The 25,539-nt window shown below is 40.4% G+C and overlaps 1 protein-coding gene across 6 annotated transcripts in view; it reads left to right on the forward strand.

Moving 5' to 3' along the window:
• Window positions 1-25,539, forward strand: part of LOC124153721 (serine/threonine-protein kinase BRSK2) — a 123,112-nt gene that overhangs the window by 70,607 nt on the left and 26,966 nt on the right. For 3 of the 6 annotated variants that reach the window (XM_046527055.1, XM_046527052.1, XM_046527054.1), the window contains exons 1-3: window positions 9,232-9,963; window positions 11,486-11,580; window positions 11,661-11,746. In XM_046527055.1, the coding sequence (XP_046383011.1) occupies window positions 9,849-9,963; window positions 11,486-11,580; window positions 11,661-11,746 (296 nt within the window). In that variant the 5' untranslated portion in view covers window positions 9,232-9,848. Of the gene's footprint in view, window positions 1-9,231; window positions 9,964-11,485; window positions 11,581-11,660; window positions 11,747-25,539 lie in introns of those variants that run through there. The other 3 variants (XM_046527057.1, XM_046527053.1, XM_046527056.1) reach the window with 2 other exon arrangements.

The raw sequence follows: 25,539 nt of genomic DNA on the forward strand, positions 1-25,539 counted from the left end.
GGTAAGGGGGCGGAATGGTTTGTGGAGTTTTCCGGGGGACGTGTAGGAAAAGTGATGCCGTTGAAATCGTTGAGTGGCAGTGAAGGAAGGTGTGCATCAAGTAGTGGCTATGAGTGAGTGGGTGCCATATTATTGAGGAGGATATCGCCATCCATTGCATTATGTTCTTTTTTTTTAATATTTCCACTGAATATCATTGAAAAATATTTCCGTGCAATATTCATTTTCACTCACTCCTTGATTGAAATAGAAGATTAGCATGATTGGTGAGGGTAGAACTCACCCTGAACTAAGGTACAAGCACGGGAATCTCTCGCGTACAAGATAGTTTGCCAGTTCTTTTACGAATTTGTGGAAAATATTGTCCTTATTCAGCCATTCTCTCATTAGGAGAAATAAAATCGAAATATTCCTCTTACTATTCTTGAGTTGGTGACTTCATTAAGAGTTCTGGTTCATTAAGTCGTTCAGGCAGGGGCGGTCTTGGGTGATTGGGGGCCCTCGGCTGGGGCGCATGATGGGACCCGCCTTCCCGGGTAATGCTATCTCCCCCCAGGAAATTTTAGGAAATTGCATACTCAGAAATATGTTTTGACGATATTCTGACTCTTAAAAACTAGATAAAAATTAATAAAAAAATCGCAAATTCGTAATGAAAAGTACTATGAAAAGTGAGAATTTCACTGCTTATAGAATTTAAAAATGTATTATGGTTCTATTATCTGTATAGTGAATTTTATTCCTTCAAAATGCACTGAAATCTGAAAAAAATCTCTAAAATAACCTTTCTCTTTTATCTTCTGACACCTTTATTTCATAACTTTTTGTATAATCTTTTTACTATGACTGTGCCGTAAGTAAAGCAACTAATGACAAATTAGAATTTTACAAAAGCAAAAAAAACTTTGGTGTAAGTAATCTGTCTTTTTCATTGCACCTTTCATATATGCATCACGATAGACGTGAGCGTTGTGGGGGGCCCCTATACAGAGTAAGATTCCCCTCGGCAATCGCCGACCAGGCCAGAACGCCCCTGCGTTTAGGGATAACCTGTAGTTGGAGGAAAGAATCGGATACAAGAGAGTAGACAGGAACGAACCACGTGTGGAAAATGCTCGAGACTGAGGAATAGCTCAGAAGTGGTGAACCTTTCGGTAGGAGCGCGTGACGTCATCTAATAATTTTCGAACGGGTTAAGGCCGACGATTTTTCCCCAAAAATAGCTCGAGATGTGGGAAACGGACTTAGCAACAGCGAAATTTCCCTTCGCATTTCATACTTTATCACAATGTTTCGTCCGGCCACACCTTGAATATGCAGCGAGCATATGTGATCCGGTGCAGAAAGACTTTATCCGTCAACTTATGAAGAAAAACAAAGGAAAGCTGCGCGATTCGTCAAAAACTGCTACGAGCGTACAGACTGCGTTACACTGATGTTAAACAAATTAGGTTAGGAGCCGCTAGAGACTCAGAGGCTGCGCGCTAGGTTTAGATTGCTTGAGAAATTGAGAATGGATATGTTTAAGAGCGAGACGGAAAACATATATTAGAACCCCACTACATTTTCAGGTCCAACGGAAGCGATAAATCAAGAGAGATATTTTGCAGAACGGTTAGGTATTGGAATTTGTGTTTCCCCCTCACGATAAAAGACTTACAATTAGATGAATGCTAGGCGTAATTTCGTTTAAGCATTTCCTTTTTATGTTTAAACGGCTGGTGTCCTAACACCCCCCGCCACAAGCCCATTAAGGCGGCTTGCGGGATAGTACCTACGTATAAGTAGATGAATGTTCCGTTAAAATATGGTGAACGAGCCCATTTCAGCTTTATATTTGAGTTACCACCCTGTGATACTGCGAATCGATCTGTCTAAAAATAAAATTTGGGAAAGTATCAATAATATTTGTCTGAAGATTTTCGCAGCTTCTTTTATATATGTTGCTGGTTCCTTTCCAGGAACCAGCGAGATAATAAAGATATTCACCAGTTTTGTGAAAGGAACCAGCAATATAAATTATCAATAACTTTCAGGTATTCCTCTCGGACTCTACACCAGGTTAATGTAGTCGCCTGAATGTCGAAATTCACACTGAGTTTTCGACCACGAATATTACAAAAGAGGATCCTCAAATCTGCCTCTTTTGTTGTCACCCACCACGCATGTAAATGGGTTTACAAAAGTCGCCACTAGTGTCGCTGACGAACAAAGCGTTCCCAGTGTCGCGGGGAAATGAGGTACAACTAGGGGTGTTAACCGAAATTTATATTCATGATGATGTGGTCTATCAAATTCTTCACTTTCCAATGCTATTCCTTGCAATTACAAACATTTTACTGCAAAATATAGGAAAAAGGTGGTTTGCATTGCATTACAGGGGTGCCGAGTTATCAAAAATATTGGGGGGGCCATACCGAGGGTCTTTCCCCGGAAAATTTTATAAATAGCGAGTTTTTGAGTTTTTTAAAGCATTTTAGAAGAGTCATATGATCAACATTAGAACCCTGAAAACTCGACTCTCGATAACTGGACACTCCGGGGAAAATCGACAAGCCTGACACATTTTTTCCTCACCCCATAATTAATTTTTTGAGGGGGCTCGGGCCCCCTCAGGCCTCATGGAGTCTGCGCCACTGTTTCATTATTCATCACCACGTCGCGGACACTTTTGAAAACCGAATAAAATGCGACCGAAGTGGCAACAAAAATCAGCCTTCTATGAGATGGAATAGGGCCTCCTCTATGAGGTCCCCTTGATTTCGACATTCAGACGACTGAATTTACCTGGTGTAGAGCTCGAGAAGAATACCTGACTATTATTCGCCTGGAAAAAATTAAAATCGTTTATCAATGACTTTGCACGGGCAGCTTCGATGAGGTAAATTCATCCACGTTCACCTTCGTTATTATGCACCCTCGTTCGCCGCCAGGTGAGCGAGCATATGAATGTTGTCCACACTAGTCGAAATTAAGTGCCTGTTCGCAATCGATCGCGGTAGAGAGAGAGTGATCTCTTTCGTTTATCCCTCGTTTTCATTTGTGAACGGCCGCCGGAGTGCCTACGTCAGTTGCGCATGTGGAACGCGGTACGGGGTTTCCGCGCGCGTGGGGTGGCTGACGCTCGCCGGCTTCGCGAACCCATTCGGGGAAACGCTTCGTTGAAAGTGGATGCAAATGCATACCTTCGCCGCTGACGATGAAAATCATCATTCATTGCGCGCAGGAATACGTATTTTTGACGCTGTCGAGACCTGCGCTGATTTTCAGAGCGGAAGTGTGTTTCCACCTCTCACTTTGTCACCTCTGCTTGCAAATTTATTCCTGAGTGGAGGCTTTTGTCATCTCTTGTATATTTTGCTCGGCATGGAAATGAGACTGAAGTCTCGTTGACAGCGACTTAAATGGACGAAACTTTTGGTGATTTGAATTGAGTAGAATGTGTGGTAGTCTCATCGTCAACTGGTTTTAAGCCCACTGGCAGGTCAGAAACACCTAAGCTGTCTCCATCTCATCCCGTCCCATGGTTTCCTCGTACCTTCTTTTTATCTTCACTTCGTCTGTCATTTTCAGCCTTCTTCTTCCTTACCTCTCATTCCTTTGCCCCCTGGACAGCTATTTTAAAAATCCACTTCCTTCTTCAATACGATCGATCCAATTCCGTTTTCTCTTTTGCATAGTTCTCAATAATATTCTTTCCCTCCAAACTTTTTCCAGCATCTCCTCATGCCTCAGTTTATCCACGCAATTCACTCTCTCCAGCCTTCTCCACGCCTCTCACATCTCAAAAGCGTTGATCCTGCCCGTATTTCTTCTTCCCAAGGTTCACGTTTCGCATCCATGAAACACGACACTCCACACATAGAAATTCACTAGTCTCTTCCTCTGCTGTAGGTCCATTCTAACACCTTTGTTTTCTTGTTAAAAGCTTCCTTGCCCATAGAAATTATTATTGATCTGATCTATTTCTCACTTCTACAATCTTCAGTCAGTACGCTTCCTATATACCTTCTAACTTGCTCTATTTTCCCCCCATTGATTATAGCATCAAGAGCGTACCCAGGATCAAAACTAAGGGGGGAAGCCATGGTCGTTCAAGCTGTAACATTTTACATTTTAACATGGAAAAGGTGAATGAAACCAACATTTTAAGACAATTATAACAGCATTTTATCAGCTTTTAAAATTATTTGCTTAAAAAACATTTTAGTTACATGTCTTAAACTAATGTTAAAGAAACTTTTTTGAAAACTTTCGATTCAATCCAGTCAGATTTTCCTTAAAGACTTTAGCGATTTTTGCTTCTAGGGGGGCAGCTGCTCCCTCCTGCCCTTCGCTGGGTACGCCCATGTATAGCATTCACATTTCCGTCATCATTCACTCTCATGACTTTCGTTTTCTCGACATTTATTTCTGGTAGTTCACCACAACTTTAAATGGCGTTAACATTGGTGAAGAAAAGCTCAACTCCCTTTTAATTGTAGCGAATGGCAAGTAAAGTGGAAAAGCCTCTCCATAGTCTAGAAACTATCAAAAATGCTTGAAAATTGATTTCATGAATTATAAACTGGAAGAAAGAAGAAGTGGGTGGTCTTGGTTTTGGAAAAAAACGTTGATCGAAGGGTACCAGCTTCAAATCCCAGGTAAAGCTTTTAAACATCGCGAAAAAAATCTTTCGTAAATGTCTTTAATTTGCATGCCCAGCGCTTTGCTTGGGGTAAGCTTTTCCCTCGCCTGTTCAAACCAACCTTCGGGTTAAGTCACTTAGTGAGATGAGTGAGAATGATTTTGCAGTCTGACCTGTTATCGTTTGGACATTTCTGTAATTAGTCTTGGTCTTAATTAGTCTAGTTAAGTAAAGTAAACGAGGATTTAAGAGTCCTGGATTCATGGACTGCGTCACAAGCAGCTTTCGAAATGACTGCTAGTAGCATATGTCATTAGGGAGAATTTTCTCCTGGTAATCACCAATCTTTCAGAGGCATTTTAGTGCACTCACCAGTGGAATATGTGTGTCATTTTCTTGTTTCCGAATGCCGTGTACTGTGAGTAACATAAACATCGCGTCGCTTTCTCTCCACTGAACTCCATCCGGACGGAACGAGAAACGCGACACGATGGAATAGAATCGGACTTCACTTACGTAATTAGCAATCACGCAAACGGCCCGTAATATTACCCATCATCGAGTATATAGACCCGTGCTTCGACGAGTATTCGTTGTCAAGCTGAAAGATCCATCAAGAGGTCCCCTTTGGCTCGCTGCCAACTTGAGTGTAAATATTGTCCGGCCTCGGGGAAGAGTTTAAAGAGCACCGAGGATATGGGGCTGAGGAATTTCCGCGGTGCAAACGTTGTCGCGATTTTTCCCGCGGGCGGCAAGATACTCCCTTTTTTCCGCACCCTCTTAATGTAAACGTGGAAGAGAACTATATTTTTTTCTCTCTCCCCTTCTAACCTATTCTCGGGGAGGGTGAAGGAGTGTAGTGCATGACTGGGAATACCGTATCAGCGACCCCCGACCCCCCAACTTCCTCCTCCCCCTCGTTTTTCTTTTTGAAGTTTTCGTGTCGCTCGATGGTTTCTTTTTTTTATTCATATCCATAGCATCCTTGCAGAAAACTTCCTGTCTTCGAATCTTTGCATTATTAAATAGGTTTTCAGTGTGGCTCGCTCCGCGGTGCGCTCTTGTTTGTGTGTATGAATGTATGTGTATGTACATACGCCTACGTACAACTTTATGGGGGAAAAGCTCGGCGCGGGTTGAGGCGAGAGGGAAATCTGGAGACTCGCTCGCTAGATATTGAGCAGAAAGACAAAGTATGTGTGTGTGGAGAGAGAGAGGATAGGAGGGGAGGATGGACGCGGAGGAGAATATGTTATGCACGTGCAGGATGGAGGAAAATGGAAGAGATGGCTGAAGAGGTAAGGAGAATAAAGGTTGGGGACAGGTGAGGGGCGCTACCGTAGAAGGGGATACCAGCATGGGGATGCCGGATAGGGTGGAAGCGGTAGTAGCGGATGCAGTGGAATTGTGGGGCGATGCAGAGCGAGGGCGGTACAGAACGCGGCGCGTGGGGTTTTTGTTTGGGGAACGAGGGTATTTTTTGGACTCTGGGTGGTGGTTCGGTCGGTACGCACAACGCCGTAGGAAGGTAGAAGAAAAAAATGGGAAGCTTGCGTCTGGAAATTGTGTGCGGAAGGTGGGAATGAATGTATTTATTTTTCCTTACCTTTCCGAGGGGGAGTGGTGCGCGGGAAGGCAAGTTTTTTTTCTCCCCCTCAGTTCGAAGAGAACCAAGGAGATCGGAGGAATGGGGGTTGGAAGTGGTCCGTTGGGGAGGATAAGGGGAGGAAATATGAAGTGGTGTGAGATTCATGTCGAGAGGGTTTTTTTTTGGGAGGGGCACACAGGGTTAGGTAACGTGAGGGGAGGGCTTTTGTATCTGTGTGTGGGCAAGGGTACGCGTGGATAGGGGAGGATGGCGTTGGCAGAGGGGTCGAATAGGAATCGTCATGAGGGGAGAGGGTGCACTGTGTTTTTTATATGTATGGTTAGTTGGGGGAGGGGAAATGGGGAAGGGGATGAGTGACTCGAGGATGGGCGTGGTGGTGTGAATGAAGTGGCTCGAAGCCTGTGTAAATTCATACGTCCCAATTTATGTCATATCTTACGGCTCATTACCCCCTCCCCCTTCCATCTCCCTCGACTCTGTTGCACAAGGATATGTCCCACTCTGCCTCGCTGCGCCCTCTGATGAGATCTCACTCGCGAGGAGAAAACGCGTAGGTTTTTTTTTAGGGGAAGCGCGACGGTTGATTCTCTTTTTTTCATTATAGCCATCGTCGTCGTCGTCTTCGTTGTTTTTATTATTATAATAATGCGTTCACCTGCCTCCCCTCTTAACCTCATCCTCTCTACCCTCCAGCCTCTCTCTCTCTCTCCTGATCCTCTTCTCCGTGACAACAAACATCTGGTCGATGCGAAGTGATTTCTTGTGGGTCGGGCTCAAGGGTGGAAAAAGAAAATCCCGTTCACTGCTACTTAACTCGGATCAATCTCCTTGACGTCAGGTGGTATTCTATTCTTAGGAAATGAAAGGAAAAACTATTACTGCTACCACTAGATTTTTGTTGTGCACACCACACAGGTGTCAGTGTGGATTCTCATCATTATCTGGTCAAAGTGGCCTGATAATGATGATGGTGTGAACTGGGTAGTGTGTACTCACGTGTCCCATGAGTAAAACCTAGTGCTACCAGTAAAAGGATTTCTACTCTTCCATTTCATAACTTAACGTGGCGTATTGTGTCCATGTGACCAGTGAGTGAAATATTCCACCAATCACATCTCAGAGTACGAACTACTGTTGAAAGAATTTTTAGTGAAAATAAGACAGTTAGTAAGGGTAAGCTGTCTTTAGCTTTATCGATAGGCTTCCTTCCTTGCTATTGGCCAGAATATTGAGAAAGTTGAGCTTTGGTGAAGGAGTAGCTACCCTCAGTTGGATTACGCCACCTTGAGTTTATTTGAGCTTTACCCTTTTTCCTAATTTATGGCGACTCAATTTCGCTTTCAAGGCAGATTAACTTTGTTAATATTTTGACGTGCTCGTTGCAGTCGCTAATTACTGCCAAATAAAGTGCATATGATCTAAATCTCACTGCAATCTTGCGTCAGCATAGAGCTTCTACGGGGTTTAGGCTACTCGCTCCGTGACATATAGTCGTAATGAGTTGGGAAAAAGGCATGTTAGTTTCTTCTGTCAAGTTCGCGCAAAGTTATATAAAGATACTCTGTGAAGGCACGCATAGAAATCGAAGATCTCCCGTATCCTTCTCCCTCCTTGGCTCCACGGATTTTGACGCAGTGGTTGGCACACCCGACACAATTATCCTGTAAGGGTAAGAGGAAGAGAGGAAAACGAGAGGGATGCAGTAAGGGTATGGAAGCAAGGGTATAAGAGGGTATGGCAACATCATCCCCCTACCAAGTTCCCCTCCCTTCCCCCTTCTTAATCGCCCAAACCCCAAATCCTTTCATGGGCTCAAATTCTTGTCCGGTCCCTTCGCCTTTAGCTTTTCCTTCCTCGGTTCACGCCGTCGCTCGTCGCCGGCGCGAGCCACCCGTCTTGTTCTTTCGTGTCGCACCAATTGATCGATGGGGCTTCAAGGGGTCGACCACTGCACTGCCAGGTCACGGTGGAGAATGAAGGAAGTCCTCCCCTTGCAGGAGGGGGTGTCGTGGGTTGGGGGTGAAGGGGAAGGTGTAGAAGGGGAGGGGAATACGTGAAGACCCCCCCTCCTAAACTCCTACTTGAGGGCGCGAAACTTATAACATGAAACCGGAGGAAGGAGAGAAGGGTGCTCTCTCTCTCCGTACAGTAGCCATGCGCCGTCGAAAGGGGGTTTTGTGCGTGAGGGGGGAAGAGGCGAAAACCCTCACCCTCCCACGTGCACCCTACTACAGCGAGTACCCTTCCCACCCTCTTACGTTTCCCCCCCCCCCCCCCCCGCACACACAACCCCTGAAACTTATATCATCCCTTCCAGTGCGACCCCCTACCTCTCCACCCCACCGGCTCACACCGCCTCGTAGATCGATATAGAGGGAAAAAGAGGGGAGGGTATGGAGAACGGATGGAGAGAGGGTGGCTCTGTTGTGTGAGGGGGAGGGGCTCAGAGGGTGGGTTAGGAGGAGGGGGTGGCAATGTTTAAGGGTGTTCGGGGCGGGGTGGGATTGGGGAGGAGGAGAGTGGGGTGGGGAAGTAGGCCTGTTCTCGCGGTGATCGCGTAATGCACGGTGTGCACGGAGGCCAGAGGTCTTGCTACTGCTTTGGGTTTTTTTCAAGTGTGTGTCAGGGGGGTGGGGTGACGGGGTGGGTTTGAGATTCACGAAGGAGGAGGGGGAGAGGGTCGTCTCGCCCACCCCCTATTGCCACTTACGTCTTCCTCCTCCTCCTCCTCCCTCGTCTTCTTAGCCTTCCTCCGCGACGAGAGAGGAGGAATAAGGCCTCCTCCTCTCTATCTCTTCCTTTCGCCTTCCGAGGGGAGGGCGGGTGGCGCTTCTACGCCGAGGGGGTGAGAATACGAGGGCCGCTCTAGCCTTCGCGGGGGGGATAGGTTTTTCGGACGGGGGCGAAGGGCGTGGTGGTGGGCTAGGGGGTGAGGAAGGGAGGGGGAGGGGAGGGAACGCGGGGAGACGGGCTCCGATGGTGGAAACGCGCAGAATCCTCGGAGGCCGAGGGGCGAGCGGAGGGGAAAGACAAGACGTCGGGCCGCTCTCCGTTTTGCGACTAGCCTAGTTCCCCCATCACACGCCCCCCGCCCGTCTCACCATCGGAAAAGCCCACCGTAATCTCCCTCCTCCCCCCACAGCGGGAAGAAGAAGGACCCCTTCCCCTTGCACGATAAGGATACGTGTGTGTGCACGGCTTCGAACCCCGGACACCCGCTTCCGGCGGCGGCGACTCCCACAAGCAGGGCTTCGCTTAGATGGTGGCTAGATCCGTCTTCCTCCTCGGCGGAGTAGGTGCGGAGGCGGACTGGTTTGGCGGCGGAAGTGCTGCTTCCCCTGTCTCCGTGCTCGCGGGGAGGGGGGGGCCGAGCTGCTGTGAGGAAGATGGCGGCCGCCGATCGTCGGCAAGGTGGCGTCGTCGCCGGACGGGGTCCCGCGCTCTCGCCGGCCGAGTGAAGCGGTGGCCTTCGGCGTGAACTTTTCGGGCCCTGTTATCAGGCCCCGGCCGCGTGCCATGGCGAGCCGAGGACGCTTGAGGCCGGCGTGATTACGGGGAGGCGCGGCGCGGTGCTGGGTGGAGGGAGGGCTCGCGACTGAGTCGTCTCGAACCATGCAAAAGGAACACAACGGATCTTCCTCCGCTACGTCCGCTGGCTCGGCGGCGGACTATCAGCAATATGTGGGGCCGTATCGTCTGGAGAAGACCCTGGGCAAGGGTCAGACAGGTGCGCCCCTGGCCCGTGCAACCCCCAATTGTCCCCACCCACCCCCTCTCGTCCGCCCGCCATGGGTGTCACGAGGGTTGTCCTCGTGGTTTGCTCGGCCCTCCTGCAAAAGTGTCACGAATGGAATATATGATCCCGATATGAATGTGTGGGGGTATTTTTTCCTACCTCCTCCGATGTGAGCAAGATTCTTGGTGCGCTTTGTGTGTGAATGCTTTAAAAAAGTGATTGTTTCGCCGAAGCGTGCAATTGGATACTCGTTAAATGGATCTTCTTCCTGCTGCCTGATTTGGATATAGTCGCGGATAATTGAGCAATAACTTCCAATATGGAGGGATTGGATATTTCCCTTCCCTTGAAACCATACTAGTGTATTTGGAGTTAAAGAGACCGCGCACTTATCGATCGATTCCTTTTGATGGTTTCGAACTTTTCTATTCCCATTCAATTATAGCTATTTTAGGAATATACCTTATATTGGACGCTAGGAATATATTTGATGCTTGTAATTACTTAGGAGGGCATAAATTGGTCGCAAAGTGGCACGTGGACGAATCCCTGTGCCTCACGTTTGCAGCCCGAGCAATAATTGCCTACCACGTTGGAGTAAGCTTAGTGAAACAGTAGGGATGAACCTTTATTATAAGATAATTGGGCTTGCAAATGCGCATCATCTCAGACGCGTAGAAAGAAGTTATTATGCAATCGTAGTTAATTATACTTTGATTGCACTTCTATATGAAAATATGTTTGACTGAAATGTGCGCATCTGCAGTTAATTCCATCAAACCATTAACTAATTATCGATTGATGACTCTGTGGAATTACTATTCCGTAATTTCGATGTTCTTCGTGATGTGTAGATGATAAACGTTACCTTCCTCTTTGAGCTTAAATAAATGTATCAGTGAAAAAAATATTATGCAAAAAACGCTTTAATGGGAGCCTTGGAGTTCAACTCCATATTTCGTTGCCTAAATATTGCGTTTTTTTTCACGTGTAACAATTTATTCTTAAGTGATGCAGTTGTCAGTAGAAGAAAGAAAATTTAGAGTTTATTTTTTATTCTTGTCCAAAAGGCCAATTTAATTCGAGAAAGTCGTGATTTTTTCCATGTTTTACGCATAAGTCTTCATTGCTAATTGCATCGACTAGTTTCTTAAGATACGATTAGTTTGCTTTCGTTATTATTGTATTTGATTTAGTAGCCGGTTTATATTCAATCGAATTTTGTTCTCTTTTCCATCGCGAATAATTTTTACAATTCTGTATCATAGGAGTGCCCATTTACCGATCAAATGGGCCCTAAAATAATTTTAAATGAATCCTTAGACACCCACGTTATTACCAAAGTCATGGTGAGATCTTTAATACGCAATTTTGTTTCTGTCTTGTATTATGTCACCCAAATAACTGTTTTCACATTGCTAATTTTTTTGCTATCTGTTCTAACATCCTATTTTGCGTTAGTGTTCTCTTGGAAATTTCTCATCTACAAATGCAAAATTTCTCCCTCTGATAGGTTTGGTGAAACTTGGAGTTCATTGTGTGCTAGGGAAGAAAGTTGCCATTAAAATAATCAATCGTGAAAAACTCAGTGAATCAGTTTTGATGAAGGTGAGTTGCACTTAAAGTATTGAAAAATATAGAGTACATCCTGTATCCCCTCCAATTAATCTACATTTTTAAAAATGCAGGTGGAGAGGGAAATTGCCATTATGAAACTAATTGATCACCCTCATGTGTTGGGACTGTCTGATGTATATGAAAACAAAAAATACTTGTAAGTAATCCTTTAATCATTTTCCAATAATATTTGAATGTGCATTAGGCACATGCATTTATCTTAGGCAGTTTTTATATCTGTAATCAGTTTGTAGCTCATCTACTTTTAGGCATCTTTATTCAATAATTTAAGTTAGTCACTGTTATTCAGTGATTACTTTGCCCAATTCAGTTTTTTAAGCTTTTTATTGTTACTATTTGATTGCATGGCAGTACAGTTAGACAATGCCTGATATCCATTTATTTCTTGTGTTTTCCTATGGTAATTCATTCAGTTATTCCAATCAGTAGGTTTTATCATCAGCCTTGAATTTTTTTTGCTGAGTGAAAGCTTTGGCTCCTTCAGTTATATTGTTTAGTTCTGTTGAAGCCCCCAGAACCATATATTTTCATGCATGTAAAAGCAGATCTCGAGGAATAGTTGTGTTAAGTGTATTTTATTCTACTTGCATGATCTGTGTTATTATGTGAGCATAGTAAATTCTGTTACTGTAAGGCAGATTGCAGTATTGAGTAAAAATGTAGAACTTAATATAAGGATGTGGATGAATGGAGAACGGTATTTCTTGAAATAGCTAATGCTCTACTTCAAGCACTTTTTATTGCTGAAAGGAAAAGTATTCCTAATATCATCTCTATATTAGCGAGTACTGTTGATTTACCATGAAATGTAGGTACAAAATCACCACATAAGTTAAGGAGCACAAATTGATATAAATAGACACTTCAAGATGTTCCTCGATGAGATATTTAATGCGAGTATATCCGAGGTTGGGTACACACAGTATAGAGCACAAAGAAAGATACAAAAAACAATCACACAAATAAATTTTTGGTGGCACTACCACCTTCCTCGGAGTTAGAAATAAGAGTTATTGATAATAGTATTCATTCTTGAGTGAGAATGTTTTTGTATCCATTTAGTGATCAGTTTATGAATCTTATCTTTGCTGGGCTCTATGGCTGAATTTGTAGGTGTGCATTGTAGAGGTAACAAATGAAAGAAATTTCTTTTTAAGAAGTTAGTTTCAGATCACTTAAATTCAACGTGAAGGAGGGGGGATGCATAGCCAAATTGTCTCAATGAGAAAGTAAATGACAGGGAATGTGGGGAAGATTTAAAAATAAACATTAAACAGTATCCACTGAATCATAGTTCCGAAGGAATATGTCATCATCATTTTTGGGATTAAGCACTCCCGATTCCATCTCCTGATTCCATCACTGGATCACCAATCTCAATTCGGCAATACTCTGCCCTGGACGTACAGCCCAGCATTTGGTTCCCTGTTTAGCATTTAGTTCCCTGGAACTCCCTGGAACTATGTGCTAAACACTTCTGAGTACTAGTTGTCGCATTTCCCTAATATTCATAAATGAATTCATTTAATCACTCTGTAAGTTCTTTAAATATTTATTAATTAGCAATTAGAATCATTACACTACATTACTCGTATATGGACTGCTGATTAACAACTTGGTCCATCTGCAAACCATAGTGCATTCTGGATGATTATGTGACCATTACGTAGTTCAAAATTACAACACTAGTGTATTAAATGCATTAGTTGCTTAAGTGGTTATCTGGTTGGAATTAGATCGAACCATGTGTACTTATACAGTATTGATGATCAGTATGGGGATCTTTTGAATTTGGTGCCAAGAGGCTATTCCTTGGCTGCTCTGGGATTCAGTGGCACAGGGGAGGATTCCCTATGGGGTAGGAGGGGTAATAGAGGGATAGAAGCCCCCTAGAACCCGTATGATAAAAAATATTCACATCAAAGCAATCCTACTTTTATGAAATAGAGTGATTTAATGTTATAGTTCAATACGCTACTGCTGGGATTAGTTATGACGTTGTAAGCATGACTCACCTCAGTCTAGCTTCACTGAAGGAAGATTTTTTTCTTAATTGGATATGCATATTTTTTCTTGTGCATACTATCTGGGGTTGTCGAAATCCTTAACGCTGTTATAATTATTAATTAATACCAATTCCTTCAATGTTCTGATTCCTGGATTCCTGATAACTGAAATGAAATTGATATATTACTTAAATCTTCAAATCTTAAGTTCACCTGAAATTTCTCATTTTTTATGTAGCATATCAGAGTAGAGATTGAGCATTTGATCTGCTGATGTAATGTTTAAAGTATTAATCGAATCTGGAATAACCAGAGCATTTTATGCGAGATTACTCAAAGGCTTAAAGAAGCATATGGAGGCTCCTTATATGTCTGTTAGCAGACTTTCTTTATAATGAGGTATTTGGAGCCTATATTACTTTCGCTTAAAAATATTTCTCTTAGCTGATATCTAAGTAAGAAATCTCAAAGGTGTCATTTTTATTACCTTAATTGGATGCCAGTGTAGTTTGAAATAAGTGAAATTTCATTATTTCCATTTGGTATACAAAAATGCTTTTTGATAACAGGGACCCAGGGACTTCCGTAAGTGATGGCTTGTGATCGCATGGCAATTTACAGGTTGTATTTTTGGAGGCCTTAGGCTGTGGAATTTTCCCCTTGCAGTTTTAGGTGATATCTCCTTCAATAACAACTTCATGTTGTGAAAGTTTCCCAAAATTTTGGCATTTGTCAATATTTAGAAATTCCTAAGTGATTTAATAATTTAAATGAAGATAAGAGAACATTCACTTCGTGTCAGAGACCCTCCTTTCATGAATAATCCATGGAGTTAAAATGACTTCTGTAGGATATTGTTTAGGATATTAGCTGAATGAGCATGAAGTATATATTTTTGGCAGTTTTTTGTAAACTTTATTCTCTTGCCAATTGAATATCTATCCATTCCAAATTGGTGTTTTTTTATTTTTCTTTGGCTTTTCCTTCTCAACTATTAATGACTTTTCTATCTGATTCTATTTTTAATATCTGATAAAATTTTAAGCATATGCAGAGGTGGCATTATACTCTGTATTATTCTATCTTTTCTTCTTTTGGTAATTATCCGTGAATTCATTGTTCTAATCCATTCCTATGCTGTGGTCTGATATTCCTTGCAGTTACCCAGTATTAAATATCTATCAATCAAAATGTCACAATTTTTTGTCTGGTAAAACTTATGTTTTGCACTATTTGGTACATAAAAATATTAATATATTTCTTTGGTAGTCGTACTTGGTGTTATATCATAAATGGCCCATTATTTTGTTGCAAATGGAGATCTCTATACTACTATTCTTGGTCTGCTATTTAGTTCATTTGCAATCCCTATGTACCTACTCTTACTGAACTCTTACAAGCATTTCTGAGATATTAATATGCGATTCTGTATGTTGTGTCCCTCTTATATCACAAATGTAGCTTACTTAATCATAATTAAGTGAATTTCCCATGTTATGTATTCCATTTTTAATTGATCATTTTGTGTTTTGATGTTTATTCACATGTCTAGATTACCTGAAGGTTTTGTAATGGATTTATTTTGATCATAGAATATATGGTGTTTGTGTAAAAATATGAACCCATTTGAATTGTGGATTACATAGGTGATAAAACGATAGAAATCGCAATTATATTATTACTGAATGTCTTGTTACATTGTCGATGAAAAACTTTTAATGAAATTTAATGAAATGATATTACCCATACAAAAAAATATGTGCTACAACTGTACTAAAGATGCAATGTTACTGTGCTAAGAGACTATACTATGACTCTACTTATCTGCACTTACATTGAAACATCACAGTACAGTTATTACACAGCCACAGTGCAGATATAGTACAGTCATAGTGCTGATATACCACAGTCACAGTGCAGCCACAGCTCAGTTTTTACTTAAATACTCTTTGCTTGAATCAATAAATGATCGCCTAGATGTGTCTATTGCATTCCCTGTAGATCTTTTTGAAAACAAGAAACAGAATTTAATCACGACAGGCCAATTAGCAAAGATATATAGTTCCCTTTTTAGGTGTTTGTGAAGATTGGTTAACTGATGCAACCTGAAAACAGCATAGATCAAGATATAACAGTGACCAAAAGAACTACATTTATTTGAATGTTGACTAGTCAAAGGAAAGATAGACCATATTCCTAACAGGCACTTACTGAATTTGTTACATTCCATTTCCTTAGTTTAAATAAAGTTGATGGTGCTCAAAAGATTGATATCGAAGCTCTCAGGTTTGTGAGAAAAATTAAGTCATATTCTGCATATCAACTGACACTTTACATAAAAACCACCTAAATTTACTTCAGTGCTATTTGTCAACACAAATGCCCGCCTCGATGGTTTTTGTTGATGAAGCTTAAGTTCTTACTCAGTGGAGCACAATAAATGACAATAGCTAATAAAGTGTACAGTCAAAATCTGAGTGTTTAAATTTGTCTGAATTCATTTTAGTACTTACCCCCAGCAGCCACAACACAAATTGCACCATCCCAGGTGATAACATATGATAACATGTGATAACATATATATGTTCAGCATATGCTCCTCACCCCATTTGAGGTTTGTTTTAATAGAAAACCAAAGATCTTTAGTTACCGCCGCACTCTTAAATGGGTAAAAATCTCTCGCAAGGAGTACATTGCGAGTCGTCAGAATCACTCGTGGAAAGTTGACTCATCGCTTACCAAATGGATTTCAGCAAAATGAACAATATCACTTCCTTCACCCGCAAGAAAAATTCCTGGCTAAGTGACTTATTTCTATGTAAGTGATGTAAAAATCATTTCTTTGTGTTCTTAGCATCGATCTTATATCATCGAGTCCATCATATAGCGTAGAATTCAGAGCTGTGCAGCATTGGCATTGTACCGTTGGCGGAGTATCAGTGGAAGTTGTTTTTTTAACCATAGTTTACCAAAATAATAAGCAAGCTGGAGCAATGCATTGCCACAGTAATGTCAACATATTTTTTTAAATATTTTATGCATTCATTTTCTAATGGAAATGATAATTGATTCTATAATGAAATATAGGGACTAGCCACGGTGATAACTTTATGGGAGTCACCCGCACACACACAGGGGAGAATGATGCCTTGGTAGCTTAACTGCTAAAACATTCAGCTGGAAATCAAGGGATCCGGGTTCGAATCCCGGTCAAGGCGAATGATTTTTTTCTCTGTGGATTTTTCACACAATATGGTAAATATTTTCACCCGTCAATGACTAGTGATAGTAATTATCCAACCCTGTCACAGTCCAGTTTTTGTCATACTACAGTTCCATTCATGTTACCCATCCCTGCCACAGTTCAGTTTTAGCCATAGAATAGAATAGTTTATTAGCCCAAAAAGACACTGTTCAAAATAAAAGTAAAGAGTAAGTGTATAGGACACGTCAAAAGGAAGAGTGAGGAAATCACAAAATCACATAAGATATTCTTTTACACTGTAAAAACACCTCGTGACAAGGAAGTTAAATAACTTTCTCGTAAACACATTGTATCTGTCCTCTTGTTTTATATCGGCTGGTAATTTGTTATAAAGTTTTATGCACATGTTTCTCGGACTCCTTAGATGTTTAGTGGAGTTCCAGTCATGTTACCCATCCCAGTCACTGTCCATTTTTAGCTTCAGTACAGTTCCAGTCATATTATCCAGCTCTGTCACAGTCTAGTTTGAGCCATAGTCAGTTCCAATCATGTTACCCAGTCCAGTCACAGTGCAGTCGGAGCTCTATTACAGTTCCAGCCCAGTGATTCAGCACTGTTACAGTACAGTTCTTCTCAAAGTCCAGCTGCCATAGTATAGTCTAGCACAGAAAAGTGCTCTGTGACTATGCTACCACAGAGTTAAGTCCAGTCATCATCATCATCACTAGTCAACAATCCTAGGATTGGTTTGACGCAGCTCTCCACTCAGTTCTCCTATCAGCTAATCTTTTCACACCTACGTATTTCTTCTCTTTCACATCTCTCTTTACTTGTTCCATATATTTTGTTCGGGGTCTTCCTTTTCCATTCTTGCCTTCCACTTGTCCCTCGACGATTGTCTTCATTAGGCCATCATGTCTCAAGATGTGGCCTATAAGGTTGTTCCGTCTTCTTATTAAGGTTTTCATGAGGCTTCTCTTCTCTCCTACCCTTCTTAGGACTTCCTCGTTACTAACTCGGTCGATCCATTTGATTTTCATCATTCTTCTGTAGCACCACATTTCAAAGGCCTCTATCCTTGCTTTCTCCGCTGCGGTCATTGTCCATGCCTCACTTCCGTAAAGGAGCATACTCCAGATGTAGGTTCTAATAAATTGTTTCTATACTTCCATGTTTAAGTTTCCCGCTGTAAGCAAGTCTCTCTTTTGGTGGAATGCTCTCTTCGCCTGGGCTATTCTGCTGATAATTTCTTTCTTGCTTCTCCCGTCACTAGTTATCTTGCTTCCCAAATAACAGGATTCATCCACCTCTATCAGTTTTTGCCTCCCTATTTTAATATTGGTCTTGACTTCTTCTCTTCTGCTGCATACTAAGATCTTGGTTTTCGTCGTGCTTATTTTCAGTTGATATCTACTCATTACCCTACCCATATTAACCAGAATATTTTTCAAATCATTCTCTGTTTCTGCTATAACGGCTATGTCATCAGCAAATCTTAGCATGCTAATTTTTTCTCCATGGATACTCACTCCCAATTCCTTTTCTTTGATTTCATTAATGGCTTTTTCAATGTAAACGTTGAAAATTACGGGTGACAATGTACAGCCTTGTCGCACTCCTTTCTTAATTCTTGCTTCTTCACAGCTGGGCCCTGATTTTATCACGGCTACTTGGTTTTTGTATAAATTGTGGATGATTCTTCTGTCATTCCAAAGTGAGTGTGTAGTAAGGCTTATGGTCCTAAAATCTTCGCACTTCTCCGCTCTATTCTTCTTAGGAATAGGGATTATAATGTTCCTCTCGAAATCCTTTAGTATCTCACATGTCGTATACATTTCACTAATGATTTTGTATAGCTGGTTCAACGTCTTCTCTCCTGAATTTTTGATTAGTTTTGCAGGAATGTCATCAATGCCAGACACTTTATTTATCCTGAGGTCTCTTACAGCCGCATCAAATTCCGATCTTAAAATTGGGGCTCCCATGTCATCGGCATCCACTTCCCTCTCGTTTTCGATAGCATTCGTTCTGAGGCGACTTCCTTTGTACAAATCTTCCAGATATTCCTTCCATCTCCTCCCTTTTTCTTCGTTTTCAATCAATAGTCATCCGTTTTTGTCCCTAAGGGTATTACATCTTACGCCCCTTTCCTTAAAGTGGTTCCTCACTATCCTATAAGCGGCCTCTACTTTTCCATGTTTAAGATTGTTTTGCACGTCTTTGCAAATGCTTTTCATCCACGTTTCTCTAGCCTTCCGTGCTTTACGACATATTTCATTCCTTATTCTCTTGTAACGATGCTGTCCTTCCTCTCTTTTCACAGCCTTGTATTTTCTTCTTTCTTCAATGAGATCTAATACTTCCTGCGTGATCCATGGTTTTTTCATAACGACTCTTCTTTTACCAAGAACTTCCTCAGCTGCCGCCTGCAGACCACTTCTAATGGTTTTCCAACTCTCTATCATTGGTTTGTTGGTCGTATCCTCCCCTATTTTATTTTCTACAGCCTCTTTAAAAGCCAGTTGATGCTGAAAGTCCAGTAGCAGTGCAAATTTAGTGCAGTCACAGCACAGATTTTTTTGTATGGGAAATCAAAGTATTATTCATGGCTGAGAGATGAGTTTCATATTCATGGCTCTTGCAATTAATGCTAATATTTTGTCACTTCCAGAAGACAGATTGTAATCAGCTAATTTATTCAAAGCCTTTGTTGTATTTCGATAAAAAATATATGTTATAGCAGTTAGAACCCAGGTCATCTGAGTAATTCACGGCAATATGACTTAAAGTAGCTCACTGAATCATTACTCAGAAGCCTATAGAATTCAAAAAAGGTATTTATGTGGTTGTTTGCCAAAGAAAAATGGACATTTTCGACTAACTGGAGTTGCATATCTAAATAAGAAGGATATAGGAGCAAAAACTGTTAGAGAAGGTATAGAAAACAAGAAAATTTAAAAAAATATGGTTCACTAATTAGTTAAAAATGCATTAGTTGCATATTCAAAGAATACTCAAGGATACTAAATGTCCAAGGATAGCTCTGAAAGACCCATCAAGCTAAGATTGGCCAGTTAGATAATTTTATGGGCATAAAACTTGCATTTAACAATCCTCTACTGTAATCTAAAACTTTCACCCAGCTAAGATCATAAAGCAGGAGTGAGCATAAGTCGCTGCTATATTTCATTTGTGTTGTTAATCAAAGTAGGGCTTTAATGAATACTCACAATTCAAACTTAATTACATTCACCATACATAAAGAAGTATGATTTCTCATACTAAACTCAAGCTGCTCAGAGCAGTGATGGACATTGTTGGGGAGCACGTCCCCATATGGAGGATGTTTGAGCTCCATATGCATGTGATCCTGTCTGGAGGCTCTACCATCCCTTATCCTTATTACTAGGGGTTTTGCGTTTAGGGAAGATGGGTAGTAGAGCATTTTTTGGACATTCCCCAAGCATTCTGGTGATTTTCAAGCATTTGCAGAGCATAGCAAACTCCTTGTGGGACTTTTCTCGACTAACTGCCTTCTAAACACTTTCACAGTGCCCTACTAGGTGCACATTGGGTATTCACAGGCACTCACCAAAGGACTATAGGCAAGCGTTTGAGAAATACCAAAGAACAACCATGATATGCTTTCCTTAATGTTCAGTGTTAATGTTGAGGTTCAAATACAGGTTGTGCAGGTACTTTTGGAGCAGAGCTCTTACTGTAATCAAATCGTGTTTTAATTTAGATTTATTTTAATTTTCTAGCACAAAACTTTCAGTTTACATGACGACCAATCATTATACTGTTCCGTTGGTATGGAGGGTTCCACAGTGAAAAAATGGATGATAAGGTAGTTTCCTTCATCAAAGAAAATGAAAGGTATTGATTGCGATTCATTACCCACCATTAGTGTATTCATAATTTACAAATTATTTAGTTTTAGAGATCCCAGTTTAGACGAATGTTTATGGTCAATTTTAGCCTCAATTACCAATGTCAGATGATGTAAAACTCCAGCATGAGGCACAGAGCTCAGGGAAACATCTCCTAATAATCGCTTACAAAAATTGCCTGAGGTCGGAAAGTTTTGTTTGCTTGATAGGGTATTAACCCTTAACCGGTGACGTGCGGTCTGAGAGACCGCTGCATTACTAAAATTATGAATATTTTCAAAATTAAGATTTCAAAATATCTATAATTCTCGTTAGCTTCATATTTTTGCATAGCAAGGACATCCCACTCTTAAAATTTAACGTTCCTTTTATTAATTTCTGTAAATTTGCAATTGAACTCGATTAGCAGTCTGTGAGACCACACGTCACTTACTAAGAATGCGTATTTATTGTATATATATTTTTATCTTGACGTGTCCTATATCCAGTGTACCCCTTGTACTTCTAGATCTCTGGACAAATAAACATTATTATTATTATTATTATTATCAAGAAAAGGAATAAGCGGGATAAATTTCATGGCTACTTACTACTTAGCCTTCCAACTTTAACATTTAAGGCCTTTTTTGAATCTGGCGAAATATTGATACATAAAGATAATAATTATAACTCAAGTGTTTTTGGCATCAGTTTTTTGATCCTGCTTCAAATCACAATTTTTTATGACAAATTGGTTCGTATTGGGAGTGTAAAAATTTTAGTATAAGTTTTAAAATAGTTAAGCATTCAAAGAAAAATTAAACAGACAATAAAAATGGCGTAGCAATATTTTATGAATTTTTGATTTATTGTGGTCTCCCAGACCGTACGTCACTGGTAGTGTAACAAGAATTGCACGTCACTGGTTAAGGGTTAATAATCCTTATTTAAGCCAAGCGCTACCTGCTAGCAGGGTACTCTACGCTACCGCTATGCTCGGCAGCAAGCAGCCTGCATGGTAGCGGCGTTCATAGCCTTGCACCCAGGTGGCCTCACACAGCAGCAGCCAGATATCACACAGGCTTTTCCCAGCATTCATACTTAACCATCGCATTCTCGTGCGCTTGAAAATTTTCACTTTTCATTTAATTGCAAAAACATATATTGCCATTTTAAAATCTAAAAGGGTGAACTACGTTCTCCAAGAGTAACAATATTTCGATTCAGGCAATAAAAAAAATAGGAAACCACCCTATTGTCTTTCAGTTTGATGTCACATTTCATTTATCAACATTCAAATCATAATAGAAATGGAAGAAAACAACAGACTTATCTTCTAGGACGTTCTTGTCACAAAGAAAGCTAATGGCTCATTAGGACATTCAGTTTGTCAGAAGAAAACTCATTCTGATCACTATTTTAATGCCAAATCCCACCATCACCCTAGCCAAGAAGCATCAGTCATTAAAACCCTTCATCATAGGGCATATGCCATCTTGGATGCTGATTCACTCACTAGAGAAAAATAACACCTCCTTGCCACAACAAGGGAATGGCTACGACCGGGAATGGACTCGGAAAATCACGCATAAGGAAGAAGAGAAACGTTGTTGCCCCGGAGGCACAGAGCTCAGGGAAACATCTCTTAATAATCACCTATTAAAATTGCTAAAGGTTGGAAAGTTTCCTTCGTTTGATAGGTTATTCATAATCCTTATTTTAGCCAAGCACTACCTGCTAGCAGGGTACTCTATGCTACCACCATGCTTGCCAGCAAGCAGCCTGCATCGTAGCGGTGTTCATAGCCTCGCACCCAGGTGGCCTCACACAGCAGCAGCCAGACATCACACGGGCTTTTCCCAGCATTCATACTTAGCCATCGTATTTTCGTGTGCTTGAAAATTTTCACTTTTCATTTAATCGCGAAAATATATATATCGTCATTTAAAAATCTAAAAATTGTGAAATATGTACTCTCAGAGTAATAGTCTTTTGATTTAGGCAATAAAAAAATAAAAGGAAACCACCTTATTGTTTGTAGATTAATATTAAATTGATTTTATAGTTCATTTGGTTATGCTGCAGTATTCATTGTGAAGTAAACTCAGTGGAAAAGTTTTTAAGCTTTGCAATCATGTGTGTGGATGTTGATGATAGGAACTCCTTTATTGACTCTGGACTTCATCCTTTCCTGCTCTGAAATATTTGCTATCAGCGTTCCTGCAGTAAAGACAGCAATGTAATACAGTTTCTGTAATTTAACTCATCAAATCAAACTAAAATATTGTATTAAAATGCTGGGGAAGAGAGATATGGAAAAACTTCACCATTCTCAGCCGGCATAGCCCACTCTGCCTCCAGATGCTAAGTAGAGGCTGAGTGGAGGCACTGTGGGATAGAATACAATGTGATGCAATATTCCCTTTCACTTCCAATGCTTATGCAGCTTTGAAATGTGATTACTTCTGTTGCAGCTTCACTTCATTTTCCAGCCTGCACATTGTTTATGGTTACATAATATACAATTAAACATCAGGTATATGTATAACATCATGCATAGCTGATGTTCAGGAATTATATCATGTCCACGTAAACAATTTGAAGTGGTTGTTATGAGAAGATTTGTCTGATAACTATTTACGGCAATAATATCACAGTTACAAGCACTACATCTTTGCACACATGTAAGTCAAATGCTTCTTTTCAAATGTCCCCTTGAAGTTTTATGTTGTAATTTAAAGTATTCATTAGGTTAAATTCATGAGATGTGGAGAATAAAGATTGAAGTGTACTACCAATGTGCGAGAGTAACATGTAAGATATGTATATCATTATTCTCCCATGAGCTCACTTACGGAAAATGAAAATCATTGAATATTCATATTCATTCATGATAATATGTGGGTATTGTCTGTAGTAAAATAGCCTAGAGTGAACAGAAAATGATGGCTAATCATCAAGCTTTTTCCGTCAAACAGGCTATTTCTTTGCACAATCAGTGACACCTTCATTTGCTCCACAGCCCATTGGAAAAGAATGAGATCATAAAACACCAGTGCAATTCATTTATAGGCTTAACTCTCATACATGGAATGGAATATTTAAGTTTACATAAATCTTACTATGAATTCTCTTGCTCAATCAGTGTTCATGCTAGTTCTAAGTTCAAATGCCAGAGATGAGCAAACACACGATAATTACCCTACTTTTATCAAATTAGTTAGTCCAGTTGACAGCGTAGTGGCAAATGAAGTGGAGGGTCTGGGGTCGATTCTTGGTGAACACATTAATTTTATTTATTTTTGTTATTTTTCCTAGATTTTTTTTAGAAAAACTTTTAAATTAGGTGAATTGAATGCAGTTAGGAATTTTTATGGCATGGTATAGAGATTCGACCGATGGAACTTCAGTTCAGCCTGCTTCGTACTCGTTTTCATCAACAGATGGTAGCACTTATGATCTTTACATGACTCTCTTTTTATGTGCATTAGTGGAATGGATGGGGGGATGAGGGGATAGATCCCTTACCAGAGCTTCAGAGAAATTAAAAAAAATATTTAAAGCTATTGTCTAGTTTTGAGCTGTAATAACTGCATCTGCTTAAAGTTAAATTTTTTGTGCCAAAATGATGTACAATGTATTTCCATGGCTCGGTTACCTCTGTTCAAAATTTTTTATAACTCTTAAGTATCATTTCATGTTTTCTGCGAAAACTATCTTTTATGACGTATGTGATTTCATAAAATTTATTTATATCCATAAGCTTTTGCCTCCCTTTTGAAATGGCTATCCTTATATTTAAAGTATATGCACATGTATGTTATTGTTTATGTAATCATGGACATTTTGTCTGTACTTCATCAGTGAAACTATCATATCCAAGATCCCATTATTTGCATGAATTTTCTCTTTGAGCAAGATTTTGCGTTTTCATGAAATTTGTATTTCATGGTAGTTTTTGTATACTGTCCTTGCAAAAAGTAAAGGAACTTTCGGATTTTATCTCAAATTTTTATCCTGAAATGGTGCTTTAAGCTGAATTTCTATGTTTGCTGAACAGCTTTTATTACTATTTCATTTATTTCCTACACCAACATGGTTTGTGCTGTGCACATGTGTGTCATAATTTCTATTTTAGCCTATTTTGTGAGGAAATGTTTTTTTCTTAAATAAGTTCCTTCTTACTAACATGAGGAGGATAAGCAGTAAAGAGTGAGCATGTTCACAAGAGTAAAAAGTATTTTTGTGATGCCTGATCATACATATGACTGACCCTTAACCAGTGACGAGCAATTCTTGTTACACTACCAGTGATGTGCGGTCTGGTAGACCGCAATTAATCAAAAATTCATAAAATGTTGCAACGTCATTTTAATTGCATTGTTTAATGTTTCTTTAACTGCTTGACTATTCTGTTATGCATTCTCAATACGAATCAATTTTTCAGAAAAAATTGTTATTTGAAACAGGATAAAAAAACTGACTGCTTTGCTGATGAAGTACGGACAGATTTTTTTGTATTCCAATCATTGAATTAGTTTCCAAAATTGTACATATAAAACTCTCAATTTTTTTCAAGGACAGCTGCAGGGCTATTCCGTATCTTGGGGGCACAATATTGCGCCACTGCTATTTCCCTCTTTCAAATGGCATTGATTTTGATTCTGCAAATTGCATCGCGTTATATTACGCTGATTTTGAGGGCGTAATATATATCCCCGTAAAATCTGTAGTCAGTATGAAAATTAGTGTAGAGTAAATAAGACAAGTCGAGTAATTCATGAAGTTATTTACAAATATGTAATTATTAGACATAATAATGATTAAAATATCTTTTTTAAATTAT

Source organism: Ischnura elegans, chromosome 2, assembly GCF_921293095.1.
Source record: "Ischnura elegans chromosome 2, ioIscEleg1.1, whole genome shotgun sequence".
Classification (NCBI taxonomy): Eukaryota; Metazoa; Arthropoda; class Insecta; order Odonata; family Coenagrionidae; genus Ischnura; species Ischnura elegans.